Genomic DNA, 15,828 nt, shown 5'->3' with positions numbered 1-15,828 from the left:
TGTGTAGCGACGTGACTTTTTGCAGCATTATCTCGCTCCCAGTTTTTTTTGTGCCCACTCAACTGCAGCAGCAAATGTGCTAAAATCCACTAAATTAATGGAACAATTAAGGACATTACAGAATTCTTTCATTTGCTTTACAACCAAACGTTCAAGAGCACTTTGCATAATTTAAATCCCCCCCCCCCACCCCATGACGTCATACTAGAAGACTCCTTGACCCAAAACCTCCAATGTAGTTTTACAATTTCAACCCACAAGCAGGTGATAGTGGCCTCAGTTCCAGATTTTGAGGAAGCTGTCCCAGGACCCTGTGCAGCACGCCATGCCGTCTGTGGACACACCAATGCAGCTCACTCTGTTGTCGTGACCAGCCAGCACACCTGCGTCACCACATGAGAGGAAAAACGTCAGATTTAGAAAAGTCGATTTAGTAAATCTGATTTAAAAAAATGTTTTACACCTGTTACCCACTTTTCAGTCAGTATTAAAAACTCCTACCGTACTTAAATGCATTCCGACAATCCACGTGATCCAATTGGTCAGCAGTGGCCGCCCAATAACAACCGGAAATGGGTCACAGCTACAGTATGTGTTTGTGAAACGGCGCAAATTGAGAAAAATTAATCGTTTAATAATTAAAGCAAACTGCAAGTACATCAGCAAATAGGCAAGGACATTTTTCTCTGTTGTGCTGCTAGAATAGGAAAAGGAGGCGCTATGCTAAAAGGCTAAAACCAATCTAACTCGCCATCACTTCCTATAGTTAATGTCAAAATTATATATACATCTATTAAGTGTTTTCTGACTTCAACGTTTTAAATACACGTTATGACGTGACAGTTCGAGCTTAGTATGGGAGAAAATAGTTTTACATCTGTCATGTTACCGACTTTTCTGTCAGTATTAAAAACTCCTACCGTACTTGAATGCATTCCTACTGATTGATTGAAACTTTTATTAGTAGATTGCACAGTTCAGTTCATATTCCCTACAATTGACCACTAAATGGTAACACTCGAAAAAGTCCGGTTCCACATTAATCAATTCATGGACAATCCACATAACCCCGCCTTTTTCTCCAAATGGTCAGCAGTGGGCGCTCAATATAAACCGGACATGGGTTAGTTGGCAACGTGCGTGTGAAACAGCGCAAATTGAGCAAAAGTAGTCGTTTTATAATTCAAACATGCTGCAATACACCAGCAAATAGGACATTTCTCTCCGTTGTGCTGCTAGAGTATGAAAAGAGGTGCTATGCTAACAGGCTAAACCCAAACTAGGTAAGTCGCCACCACTTCCTATAGTTAATGTCAAAAATATGCATACATCTATTAAGTGTTTTCTGACTAACATTTTAAATACTTTTATTGACTTGACAGTTCGAGCTATATTTACATTAGTATGGGTGAAAATTGTTTTACACCTGTCATGTTACCGACTTTTCAGTCAGTATTAAAAACTCCTACCGTACTTGAATGCATTCCGACAATCCACGTGACCTCGCCTTTTCTCCAATTGGTCATTAGTGGGCGCGCAATATAAACCGGAAATGGGTTGCGGCAATGTGCGTGTGAAACAGCGCAAATTGAGCAAAAGTAGTCGTTTTATATTTCCAACATGCTGCAATACACCAGCAAATAGACAGGACATTTTTCTCCGTTGTGCTGCTAGAGTATGAAAAGAGGTGCTAAGCTAACAAGCTAAAACCTAACTAGGTAAGTCGCCATCACTTCCTATAGCTAAATGTCAAAATGATGCATACATCTATTAGGTGTTTTCTTACATGACAATAACGTTTTAATTACAGGTTGTGACGTGACAGTTCGAGCTATATTTACATTAGTATGGGTGAAAATTGTTTTACATCTGTCATGTTACCGACTTTTCAGTCAGTATTAAAAACTCCTACCGTACTTGAATGCATTCCGACAATCCACGTGACCTCGCCTTTTCTCCAATTGTTCATTAGTGGGCGCGCAATATAAACCGGAAATGGGTTAGTTGGCAATGTGCGTGTGAAACAGCGCAGATTGAGCAAAAGTAGTCGTTTCATATTTCCAACATGCTGCAATACACCAGCAAATAGACAGGACATTTTTCTCCGTTGTGCTGCTAGAATATGAAAAGAGGTGCTATGCTAACAGGCTAAACCCAAACTAGGTAAGTCGCCATCACTTCCTATAGCTAAATGTCAAAATGATTCATACATCTATTAAGTGTTTTCTTACATGACAATAACATTTAATTACAGGTTGTTTTGTTACATGACAATAACGTTTTAATTAAAGGTTGTGACGTCACAGTCCGAGCTATTTACATTAGTATGGGTGAAATTGTTTTACATCTGTCATGTTACCGACTTTTCAGTCAGTATTAAAAACTCCAACCGTACTTGAATGCATTCCGACAATCCACGTGACCTCGCCTTTTCGCCAATTGGTCATTAGTGGGCGCTCAATATAAACCGGACATGGGTTAGTTGGCAACGTGCGTGTGAAACAGCGCAAATTGAGCAAAAGTAGTCGTTTTATAATTCAAACATGCTGCAATACACCAAATAGACAGGACATTTTTCTCCGTTGTGCTGCTAGAGTATGAAAAGAGGTGCTAAGCTAACAGGCTAAACCCAAACTAGGTAAGTCGCCATCACTTCCTATAGCTGTCAAAATGATGCATACATCTATTAAGTGTTTTCTTACATGACAATAACATTTAATTACAGGTTGTGACATGACAGTTCGAGCTATTTACATTAGTATGGGTGAAAATTGTTTTACATCTGTCATGTTACCGACTTTTCAGTCAGTATTAAAAACTCCAACCGTACTTGAATGCATTCCGACAATCCACGTGACCTCGCCTTTTCGCCAATTTTTCATTAGTGGGCGCGCAATATAAACCGGAAATGGGTTAGTTGGCAACGTGCGTGTGAAACAGCGCAAATTGAGCAAAAGTAGTCGTTTTATAATTCAAACATGCTGCAATACACCAGCAAATAGACAGGACATGTTTCTCCGTTGTGCTGCTAGAGTATGAAAAGAGGTGCTATGCTAACAGGCTAAACCCAAACTAGGTAAGTCGCCATCACTTCCTATAGCTAAATGTCAAAATGATTCATACATCTATTAAGTGTTTTCTTACATGACAATAACATTTAATTACAGGTTGTTTTGTTACATGACAATAACGTTTTAATTAAAGGTTGTGACGTCACAGTCCGAGCTATTTACATTAGTATGGGAGAAATTGTTTTACATCTGTCATGTTACCGACTTTTCAGTCAGTATTAAAAACTCCAACCGTACTTGAATGCATTCCGACAATCCACGTGACCTCGCCTTTTCGCCAATTGGTCAGCAGTGGGCGCTCAATATAAACCGGACATGGGTTAGTTGGCAACGTGCGTGTGAAACAGCGCAAATTGAGCAAAAGTAGTCGTTTTATAATTCAAACATGCTGCAATACACCAGCAAATAGACAGGACATGTTTCTCCGTTGTGCTGCTAGAGTATGAAAAGAGGTGCTATGCTAACAGGCTAAAACCAAACTAGGTAAGTCGCCATCACTTCCTATAGTTAATGTCAAAATGATGCATTCATGTATTAAGTGTTTTCTTACATGACAATAACATTTAATTACAGGTTGTTTTGTTACATGACAATAACGTTTTAATTAAAGGTTGTGACGTCACAGTTCGAGCAATATTTACATTAGTATGGGTGAAAATTGTTTTACATCTGTCATGTTACCGACTTTTCAGTCAGTATTAAAAACTCCAACCGTACTTGAATGCATTCCGACAATGTCAAAATGATGCATTCATGTATTAAGTGTTTTCTTACATGACAATAACATTTAATTACAAGTTGTGACGTGACAGTTCCAGCTATTAACATTAGTATGGGAGAAATTGTTTACAAATGTTAAACTGTAAAAAAATGCTGTAGTCAGGCGTTTACATAAACAGGGCTTTAATTTGAATTGGAATAATTCTGAAATACAATTCTATAAAACTAACAAAGCTCCATTTGACAGTTATCCTTCATTTACTAGGAAGTTAAATCACACACTTTTCAGTCAGTATGAAAAACTCCATCCATCCATCTTCTACCGCTTTTGCCGTTGGGGGTCGCTGGTGCCTATATAAGCTGCATTTGGGCGGAAGGCAGGGTACACCCTGGACAAGTCACCACCTCATCGCAGGGCCAACACAGACAACATTCACACACGAGGGCCAATTTAGTGTTGCCAATCAACCTATCCCCAGGTGCATGTCTTTGGAGGTGGGAGGATTTCGACATTCCACGTAACCCCGCCTTTTTCTCCAATTGGTCAGCAGTGGGTGCGCAATATAAAGTGGACATGGGACAATGTGCGTGTGAAACAGCGCAAATTGAGATAAAGTAGTTGTTTTATAATTAAAGCAAGCTGCAATACACCAGCAAATAGACAAGGAAATTTTAAGAGGATGCGGTGGAAGAGGGGTTAGTGCATCTGCCTCACAATACGAAGGTCCTGAGCAGTCTTGGGTTCAGTCCCGGTCTCGGGATCTTTCTGTGTGGAGTTTGCATGTTCTCCCCGTGACTGCGTGGGTTCCCTCTGGCTTCCTCCCACCTCCAAAGACATGCACCTGGGGATAGGTTGATTGGCAACACTAAATTGGCCCTAGTGTGTGAATGTTGTCTGTCTATCTGTGTTGGCCCTGTGATGAGGTGGCGACTTGTCCAGGGTGTACGCTGCCTTCCGCCCAAATGCAGCTTAGATAGGCTCCAGCATCACCCGCAAACACGAACAGGACAAGCGGTAGAAAATGGATGGCTGGTCAGCAGTGGGTGCGCAATAAAAACCGGAAATGGGTCACGATTATGTGCGTGTGAAACAGCGCTAATTGAGCGAAAGTCGTCATTTAATAATTAATGCAAGCTGCAATACACCAGCAAATAGGCAAGGACAGTTTTAAGGGGATGTTGTGAGGACATTTTCTTCTGTTGTGCTGCTAGGTCAGGGGTCACAAACCCAGTGCCTGCGGGCACCAGGTCGCCCGTAAGGACCAGATGAGTCGCCCGCTGGCCTGTTCTAAAAATAGCTCAAATAGCAGCACTTACCAGTGAGCTGCCTTTATTTTTAAAATGTTACTTATTTACTAGCAAGCTGGTCTCGCTTTGCTGGACATTTTTAATTCTAAGAGAGATAAAACTCATAGAATTTGAAAATACCAGAAAATATTTTAAAGACTTGGTCTTCACTTGTTTAAATAAATTCATTTATTTTTTTACTTTGCTTTTTATAACTTTCAGAAAGACAATTTTAGAAAAAAAAAATACAACCTTAAAAATGATTTTAGGACTTTTAAACACATATACCTTTTTACCTTTTAAATTCCTTCCTCTTCTTTCCTGACAATTTAAATCAATGTTCAAGTAAATATATATTTTTTATTGTTAAGAATAATACTTAAATTTTAATTTAATTCTTCATTTTAGCTTCTGTTTTTTCGACGAAGAATATTTGTGAAATATTTCTTCAAACTTTTAATGATTAAAATTAATAAAAGTAATTCTGGCAAATCTAGAAAATATGTAAAATCAAATTTAAATCTTATTTCAAAGTCTTTTGAATTTATTTTACAATTTTTGTTCTGGAAAATCTAGAAGAAATAATGATTTGTCTTTGTTAGAAATATAGTTTGGTCCAATTTGTTAAATATTCCAACAAATTGCAGATTGGATTTTAACCTATTTAAAACTTGTCATCAAATTTCTAAAATTAATCTTAATCAGGAAAAGTTACTAATGATGTTCCATAAATTATTTTTTAAATTTTTTTCAAAAAGATTCGAATTAGCTAGTTTTTTTCTTCATATTTTTCGGTTGAATTTCGAATTTTAAAGAGTCAAAATTGAAGATAAACTGTTTCAAAAATTAATTTTCATTTTTTTTTAGTTTACTCCTCTTTTAAACTGTTCAATTAATTGTTTTTGTCATCATTTATTCTCTACAAAAAACCTTCCGTAAAAGGAAAAAAAATGTACGATGGAATGACAGACAAATACCCATTTTTTTATATATATGTATTTATTTTTTAAAGGTAAATTGAGCAAATTGGCTATTTCTGGCAAATTATATAAATGTGTATCAAACTGGTAGCCCTTCACATTAATCAGTAGCCAAGAAGTAGCTCTTGCTTTCAAAAAGGTTGCTGAGATCTGTGCTAGAGTATGAAAGGAGGCGCTGTGCTAACACCAAGCTAAGTAAGTCACCATTACTTCCCATAGCTAAATGTCAAAATTGTACATATATTTATGAGGTGTTTTCTTACACAACGTAACGTTAAAATCTTACAGTTTTAAATACAGGTTTTGATGTGACAGTGTGGTTTTCGTCCTGGTGGTGGAACTGTGGACCAGCTCTATACTCTCGGCAGGGTTCTTGAGGGTGCATGGGAGTTTGCCCAACCAGTCTACATGTGCTTTGTGGACTTGGAGAAGGCATTGGACCGTGTCCCTCGGGAAGTCCTGTGGGGAGTGCTCAGAGAGTATGGGGTATCGGACTGTCTTATTGTGGCAGTCCACTCCCTGTATGATCAGTGTCAGAGCTTGGTCCGCATTGCTGGCAGTAAGTCGGACACATTTCCAGTGAGGGTTGGACTCCGCCAAGGCTGTCCTTTGTCACCGATTCTGTTCATAACTTTTATGGACAGAATTTCTAGGCGCAGTCAAGGCGTTGAGGGGTTCTGGTTTGGTGGCTGCAGGATTAGGTCTCTGCTTTTTGCAGATGATGTGGTCCTGATGGCTTCATCTGACCGGGATCTTCAGCTCTCGCTGGATCGGTTCACAGCCGAGTGTGAAGCGACCGGAATGAGAATCAGCACCTCAATTCCGGGCAAGAACCATGGACTCGGACAAGGGTGGAGTGCCATCTCCGGGTTGGGGAGGAGACCCTGCCCCAAGTGGAGGAGTTCAAGTACCTAGGAGTCTTGTTCACGAGTGGGGGAAGAGTGGATCGTGAGATCGACAGGTGGATCGGTGCGGCGTCTTCAGTAATGCGGACATTGTATCGAACCGTTGTGGTGAAGAAGGAGCTGAGCCGGAAGGCAAAGCTCTCAATTTACCGGTCGATCTACGTTCCCATCCTCACCTATGGTCATGAGTTTTGGGTCATGACCGAAAGGATAAGATCACGGGTACAAGCGGCCCAAATGAGTTTCCTCCGCCGTGTGGCGGGTCTCTCCCTTAGAGATAGGGTGAGAAGCTCTGCCATCCGGGAGGAACTCAAAGTAAAGCCACTGCTCCTCCACATCGAGAGGAGCCAGATGAGGTGGTTCGGGCATCTGGTCAGGATGTCACCCGAACGCCTCCCTAGGGAGGTGTTTAGGGCACGTCCAGCTGGTAGGAGGCCACGGGGAAGACCCAGGACACGTTGGGAAGACTATGTCTCCCGGCTGGCCTGGGAACGCCTCGGGATCCCCCGGGAAGAGATAGACGAAGTGGCTGGGGAGAGGGAAGTCTGGGTTTCCCTGCTTAGGCTGTTGCCCCCGCGACCCGACCTCGGATAAGCGGAAGATGATGGATGGATGGATGGTTTTGATGTCACAGTTCGAGCTATTTACATTAGCATGGGAGAAAATTGTTTACAAATGTTTGAATTTTAGAAACTTCTGCAGTCAGGCGTTTGTATAGATCTGAGGCCGTATTTATCAAGGTTCTTAGAATTACTCCTAAGAAGTCTGCTAAGAGTTGACTTATGAGTAAAGAAATTCTTCGCTGAAAGCTGCACTTAAAAGTTTGTTATCAAGCATCTTACTCACTCTTTCAGGGAAGTGTAGGACTGAATCTTTTTTTTATTTTTTTTAAATGTTATTTATAAATTTCAACAATTACAATAGTAAGTCTAACAACAATATAAAATATTATGAAAACAGTACAAAACAGCACCAGGGGGTTGTAAATTCAAAATAACAAAAATAGAATATACAAAAAAATATATGTATGTAATAAACAAAGTACAAAGCCACAGGCTCATTCAGATTCATTAAATAACTTAAATTTGGAAGTGAAGGACTGAATCTTAAGTGTCACACTCAGAGCTGAATTATGACATTACTACGTGCCGTAAACGGAATTTTAGCTGACGTAATTTCTGTGTCCTTAGAAATGACCAATCACGGAAGGGAATCCCTCTTCTAAGAATAAAGACATATGTCAGTTTGTTTGACATATTTATTACACTCCCATTGTCCCAGTGGACAATGGGAGTGTAATAAATGTTTCCTTTTCTTTCCAGTTCATTAATTAGGCCACTAATTTGAAACTGGTGTGGGTGGCTCTATACATCCTAGCCCACTGCAGCCACATGCAGAAAACATGGAATCAAAAAAGAAAACCAAACTGGCGAGAGGAGGAGACACTGTTGCATTTTCCCAGTGGTGAGATATTGAAGCATTGTGATGACCTTTAGCTCTGCTGCGTGATGTTGCTGATGAGATGACGCTGTGACTAAAGTAATACCCGTTCTGTCTAAAGCAGGGGTAGGGAACCTATGGCTCTAGAGCCAGATGTGGCTCTTTTGATGACTGCATCAATGTATTCTAAGATAAATCTTAGAAGACATTGCTTAACACGAGAAGTAATGAATAATTTCACTGGTAATCACAGTGTTAAAATAACGTTCAAAATATAAAACATTCTCTTGCATTTTTATCCATTCATCTGTTTTCCACCGCACCTGTTCAAGAAGTCAAGCATGGTAAGAAATAGGTTTTGCATTATTAGTTAGCTTCAGAATAAAAACGTTATTTAAAAAAATAACAGACGTGTTATACCCTAATGTTGGTTTTACATAAAAATGCACACATTTAGTTGTATTCAGTGTTAAAAAAATATAATATGGCTCTCACGGAAATACATTTTAAAATATTTGGCTTCGATGGCTCTCTCAGCCAAAAAGGTTCCCGACACCTGGCCTAAACGATACTGTTTGATCAGGTGTTTGTCATCAAACAAAGCCCGGACATCCTTCCGCTCCCTGAACGTTGGCGCAGGTCACTCTCGCCTCAGTGCCATCCCCTGCTGGCAACTCCTAACCACTTAAGACACCTCTGAAGGTCTCTTCAATATCATGGAGAGTAGGAGTGGTTCTTAGACTTAAGAAAGTTGATAAATAACTTTTATTCTTAAGTTTGAGAGTAGGATTAAATTTAGCAAACTCTCAGGACTTGAGTGTACACTCTAAGACGCTTGATAAATATGGCCCCTGGAGGTTGCCTACAGCCGCGACTTTGTAGTGTAGGCACTGGGCAACTATGAGATGTTTTTCAGCACCCTCTAGTTCATGGGTGTCAAACTCTGGCCCGTGGGCCAAATTTGGCCTGCCGTGTAATTTCATTTGGCCCTTGAGGCAGTATGAAAGTAATATTAGAGCTGGCCCGCCGGTTTTATACAGCTAATACTCACCACTAATACTCGTACTTGCCAACCCTCCCGACTTTCCCGGACTCCCAAATTTCAGTGCCTCTCCCGAAAATCTCCCGGGGTAAACATTCTCCCGAATTTCTCCCCATTTCTACCCGGAAGAAAATATTAGGGGCGTGCATTAACGGCACTGCCTTTAGCATCCTCTACAACCTGTCGTCACGTCCGCTTTGCCTACATAGAAATAGCGTGCCAACCCAGTCACATAATATATGCTGCTTTTACACACACACGCACACAAGTGAATGCAACGCATACTTGTTCAACAGCCATACAGGTCACACTGAAGGTGGCCGTATGAACAACTTTATCAATCTTACAAATATGCACCACACTGTGAACCCACACCAAACAAGAATAACAAACACATTTCGGGAGAACATCTGCACCGTAACACAACATAAACACAACAGAACAAATACCCAGACGCCCTTGCAGCACTAACTTCCGGGACGCTACAATATACCCCCACCCCCGAGCAATAATTAAGGTTTTATCCATGCACTTTCTCTTGCTACTTCAAGGCTTGAATGTTTGAATAATTTGTTAGTTATTTTATTTGCAGAGTTATTATTAGCCTGTGGAAAAAGTTTATTTTGGTATTTACCTCAATGGGCTGCAAATAGAAAAGAGGCATTCCATTTTTTATTTAAATTTTATTTGATATGCCATTGATATTTTTTAATGATTATTATTTAAAACTGGATTTTACATGTTTGATTGATTGATTGATTGATTGATACTTTTATTAGTAGATTGCACAGTACAGTACATATTCCGTACAATTGACCACTAAATGGTAACACCCCAATAAGTTTTTCAACTTGTTTAAGTCGGGGTCCAGAAACTGTCACTATAAAGTTATATAAGCCTTGCTTGTTCAATATTCAATGCAAAACTTGTTTGGGTCCCTATTAAAAGGTTAATTTGTTCAACCTTGGCCCGCGGCTCTGTTCAGTTTTAAATTTTGGCCCACTCTGTATTTGAGTTTGACACCCCTGCTCTAGTTCAACTCACCCACTCTCTCCGCCTTCAGCGAGTCCCATATGTTGACGTTAAAGTCGTCGTAGCCGGCCAGAATGAGGCGTCCGGACAGGGAGGGCGCCAGTGAGGTGACGCCGCACATTATTCCGGAATCCTGATAGGTGACGAGCTCCTGGTCAGCCCTCATGTCGTACAGTTTACAGGTGGCGTCATCGGAGCCTGTGATGACCGCGTTGCCGTTGGGGAAGAACTGCAAGGAGAGAAAAGGGTTGAGGAACTCTGATTCTAGCATCCAACGTCACACAGCCTCTCTCCTCACCCCGATAGCGTTGATGTCGCTCTCGTGGCCCCCAAAGGTCTGTCTGCAGGTACCCTCTCTGATGTCCCACAGCTTGGCGGTGAAGTCGCACGCTCCCGAGATGAAGAACTTGAAGTCCGGGGACACGGCCAAAGACATGCAGTCCCCCTGGTGGCCTGCGAAGATGGTCTTTTGGGTCCCTGTCTCGATGTCCCATAGCACACTGGAACCAAGAGCATTTGGATTTTTGGCTACAGCCATGAAGGTACATTTTATTTAAAATGTAGTGAAGTACTTTGACTGGCATTTTTACTGTAACTCCTTCAAAGCAAAACCCTGCTCCTGTCATATAGAGCAAGGATCCCCAACCTTTTTTGCACCACAGACCAGCATTATTTTACACGTGTGGCGGATTAATACAGCAAATATAAGTACATTAATTCAGCATTATGGTGCATGCTATTTTTAATGTGAGCCCCTTTTGTTTCCCAGCAGGTTTATGTTGTACGCCAGGGGTGCCCATTACGTCGATCGCGAGCTACCAGTCGACCGCGGGGGGTGTGTCAGTCGATCTCCAGCCAGGCTTTTAAAAAAAATAGACCTAAAAATGAGTGATCATCAATCTTCACCAAGACGTCACTTAAATGACATTCACGGTACCGGAGGGTCTTGTGAGATGACGCTGGCTGCTGCAAGATCATTATTATGAAAATATGACCGAGAGGAAGGCGAGAAACACTTTTTATTTCAACAGACTCTCGCGCCGTACCTTTCGTCAAAACTCTAAAGGCCGACTGCACATTTCCTATCTTCACAATAAAAGCCCTGCTTCATGCTGCCTGCGCTAACTAAATACAGAGTCTCGGAAAACTGGCGTGCACAAGCGATCCCTCAGAAAGCTGGCGTGCACATCACTTGTGCACGCCAGCTTTCCGAGACTCTTATTTAGTTAGCGCAGGCAGCATGAAGCAGGGCTTTTATTGTGAAGATAGGAAATGTGCAGTCGGCCTTTAGAGTTTTGACGGAAGGGACGGCGCGAAAGTCTGTTGAAATAAAAAGTGTTCCTCGCCTTCCTCTCTGTCATTTTTTCATAATAATGAACTGGCAGCAGCCAGCGTCATCTCACAAGACCCTCGGGTGCCGTGAATGTCAATCAAGCAAGCTACGGAATTTGCCGCCAATGTTTTTCTTGTAAAGTGTATGGAAGCTGGATGAATTAGATGCCAAAAACCAACCACTTTCATGTGGTATTGTACAGAAAGGACAACTTTTTTTCTCCTCCATTTGAAAATGTGGGCGTTATCATCATTACTGTCTGATTCCAATCAATGCAAGTCATCAGAATCAGGTAATACACCAACTTATATTCTTGTCTTTGTGAAAGAAAGACATCTATATGTGTTACACATGCTTGTATTATCATTAAACACATTTAACTTGTTTACAAAAATGTCTCTTTCATAAATAAATAAATATAAATGATATATATAAATGAGGTAGATCCCCTCGAGTTGGGCAATTGAAAAGTAGCTCGCCTGCAGAAAAAGTGTGGGCACCCCTGATGTATATACAGCAGGGGTCACCAACCTTTTTGAAACCAAGAGCTACTTTTTGGGTACTGATTAATGCGAAGGGCTACCAGTTTGATACACACTTAAATAAATTGCCAGAAATAGCCAATTTGCTCAATTTACCTTTAATAAATAAATCTATATGGGTAAAAAATGGGTATTTCTGTCTATCATTCCGTCGTACATTTTTTTCCTTTTACGGAAGGTTTTTTGTAAAGAATAAATGATGAAAAAAACACTTAATTGAACGGTTTAAAAGAGGAGAAAACACGAAAAAAATGAAAATAACATTTTAAAACATAGTTTATCTTGAATTTCGACTCTTTAAAATTCAAAATTCAACAATTTTTTTTTTAGAAAAACTAGCTAATTCGAATCTTTTTGAAAAAAATTAAAAATAATAATTTATGGAACATCATTAGTAATTGTCCCTAATTAAGGTTAATTTTTAGAATTTTGATGACATGTTTTAAATAGGTTAAAATCCAATCTGCACTTTGTTAGAATATATAACAAATTGGACCAAGCTATATTTCTAACAGAGACGAATCATTTCTTGTAGATTTTCCAGAACAAAAATTTTAAAATAAATTCCAAAGACTTTGAAATAAGATTTAAATTTGATTCTACAGATTTTCTAGATTTGCCAGAATAATTTTTGGGAATTTTAATCATAAATTTGAAGAAATATTTCACAAATATTCTTCGTCAAAAAAACAGAAGTTAAAATGAAGAATTAAATTAAAATGTATTTATTATTTTTTACAATAATAATAAAAAAAAATGACTTGAACATTGATTTAAATTGTCAGGAAGAAAGAGGAAGGAATTTAAAAGGTAAAAAGGTATATGTCTTTAAAAATCCTAGAATCTGTTTTAAGGTTGTATTTTTTCTCTAAAATTGTCTTTCTGAAAGTTATAAGAAGCAAAGTAAAAAAAATTAATGAATTTATTTAAACAAGTGAAGACCAAGTCTTTAAAATATTTTCTGGGGATTTTCAAATTCTATTTGAGTTTTGTCTGTCTTAGAATTAAAAATGTCAAGCAAAGCAAGACCAGCTTGCTAGTAAATACATAAAATGTAAAAAATAAAGGCAGCTCACTGGTAAGTGCTGCTATTTGAGCTATTTTTAGAACAGGCCAGCGGGCGACTCATCTGGTCCTTACGGGCGACCTGGTGCCCGTGTTGGTGACCCCTGATATACATCGTACACCAATTTATACAATCTAGTATGTAGTACATACTTGGGTTGTGAATCTTTGGGCAGTACACGATTCGATTCAGTTCAAGTTTTTTAATCACATTGGGAGCCAGTTCTATGATTTACTACATTCCTCCATAAATAGACAAACAGCTCTGATAAATTTCTAATTCTGGTTTTGTTTTATACCATTCTGCTCAAACATTTAATAATGTCAAATACATAGAAGACCACAAGAGAGGTATCCCACACTTCTCTTGTCTAATGTTAACCTGTACAGCAGTTATAGGCATGATATCAAACAAAAAAATTATTTGCCAAACCCCGTTTCCATATGAGTTGGGAAATTGTGTTAGATGTAAATATAAACAGAATACAATGATTTGGAAATCATTTTCAAGCCATATTCAGTTGAATATGCTACAAAGACAACATATTTGATGTTCAAACTGATAAACTTTTTTTTTTTGCAAATAATCATTAACTTTAGAATTTGATGCAAGCAACATGTGACAAAGAAGTTGGGAAAGGTGGCCATAAATACTGATAAAGTTGAGGAAGGCTCATCAAACTCTTATTTGGAACATCCCACAGGTGTGAAGGCTAATTGGGAACAAGTGGCTACCATGAATTGATTAACGTGGACCCCGACTTAAACAAGTTGAAAAACGTATTCTGGTGTTACCATTTAGTGGTCAATTGTACGGAATATGTACTGAACTGTGCAATCTACTAATAAAAGTATCAATCAATCAATCAATCAATCAATGATTGGGTATAAAGCAGCTTCCATGAAATGCTAAGTAATTCACAAACAAGGATGGGGTGAGGGATTGTCCCTAGTGTGTGAATGTTGTCTGTCTATCTGTGTTGGCCCTGTGATGAGGTGGCGACTTGTCCAGGGTGTACCCTGCCTTCCGCCCAAAGCAGCTGAGATAGGCGCCAGCAACCTCGCGACCCCGAACGGGACAAGTGGTGGATGGGTAAGATAAAAGTATTAACCACCACAACATGTAAATGTAAAAAAAGCATGATTTTTTTCATTTTAAGAATGTGCTCAGTCGATTTTTAAACAAGAAAACAATCTGAAATTGTGTTTATTTTTAAGTTATCATGCCATGATTTTACCAGTCCGTTACCAGTGTATGTATGTGATGAGTGAATTATATTTATATAGCGCTTTTCTCAAGTGACTCAAAGCGCTTTACATAGTGAAACCCAATATCTAAGTTACATTCAAACCAGTGTGGGTGGCACTGGGAGCAGGTGGGTAAAGTGTCTTGCCCAAGGACACAACGGCAGTGACTAGGATGGCACAAGCGGGAATCGAACCTGCAACCCTCAAGTTGCTGGCACGGCCACTCTACCAACCGAGCTATGTGTGTATATGTATGTATTGTATGTATATATATGTGTATATATATATATATATAGATATATATATATATATATAGATATATATAGATATATATATATAAATATATATATATATATATATATATATATATCTTTATATATATGTATGTATGTATGTATGTATGTGTATACATATATATATATATATGTGTGTGTGTGTATATATATATATATATATATATATGTATGTATATATATATATAATTTGTATACATTTGTTTGTATATATGTGTGTGCATATGTATATATGTAAGTGTGTGTAAATTTAACTGTATTATATATAGATAATCTATAGCATCTATGCAGCAACCACTGAATTGAATAGTTTGTATATATTATTGTATTATATATTGTATGTATATATATATATATATATATATATATATATATATATATATTGTATAGGGGTGGGAGCTAATACGTTTACTTCTTCCCACTCCCTTTTGAGCCAATCTTGACATCTACAAAAGATTAGTCTCTTGTAATGTTTTCAATGTAGCTGTAATTATAATGTGTGTATGTATGTATATATATATATATATATATATATTTCTTTTGTATTATATGTCATTCTTTTGTTTTGTTGCATGGCTCAAAATAAACCATTCATTCATTCACTTGGGAATATATTTTTCTCAATGTGGCCCCTGAGCTAAAATGAGTGTGACACCCCTGATATAGAGGATCTTTGACAAGCATTTTTATGGTAGATAGTCAAAAGCAGAAGAGCTTTCTTGTTTGTGTATCATGAAAAAAGTCAGAACGTGGTTATCTTGGACTGTTTTTGCAGTAGGTCCTGAAAACCACCAGGTTGCTCCATAACGGTATCAATCAAAACTGCACTTTATTGTCTTTATATAGGCAGACTCTTTGATGAAGGATGTC

The 15,828-nt window shown here is 38.8% G+C and overlaps 1 protein-coding gene across 1 annotated transcript in view; it reads right to left on the bottom strand.

Moving 5' to 3' along the window:
* Positions 1-183: 183 nt before the first annotated feature.
* Positions 184-15,828, bottom strand: part of gnb3a (guanine nucleotide binding protein (G protein), beta polypeptide 3a) — a 33,963-nt gene continuing 18,318 nt past the window's right edge. The window contains exons 7-9 of the mRNA XM_061914858.1: positions 10,776-10,977; positions 10,490-10,706; positions 184-383 (exon numbers count right to left, since the gene is read on the bottom strand). Coding sequence (XP_061770842.1) covers positions 277-383; positions 10,490-10,706; positions 10,776-10,977 — 526 coding nt within the window. The 3' untranslated portion in view covers positions 184-276. The remainder of the gene's footprint in view (positions 384-10,489; positions 10,707-10,775; positions 10,978-15,828) is intronic.

This window comes from Nerophis ophidion, linkage group LG11 (genome assembly GCF_033978795.1).
Source record: "Nerophis ophidion isolate RoL-2023_Sa linkage group LG11, RoL_Noph_v1.0, whole genome shotgun sequence".
NCBI lineage: Eukaryota > Metazoa > Chordata > Actinopteri > Syngnathiformes > Syngnathidae > Nerophis > Nerophis ophidion.
Note: the sequence above shows the minus strand (reverse complement) of the source record. Positions and strands in the feature narration are given on the sequence as shown.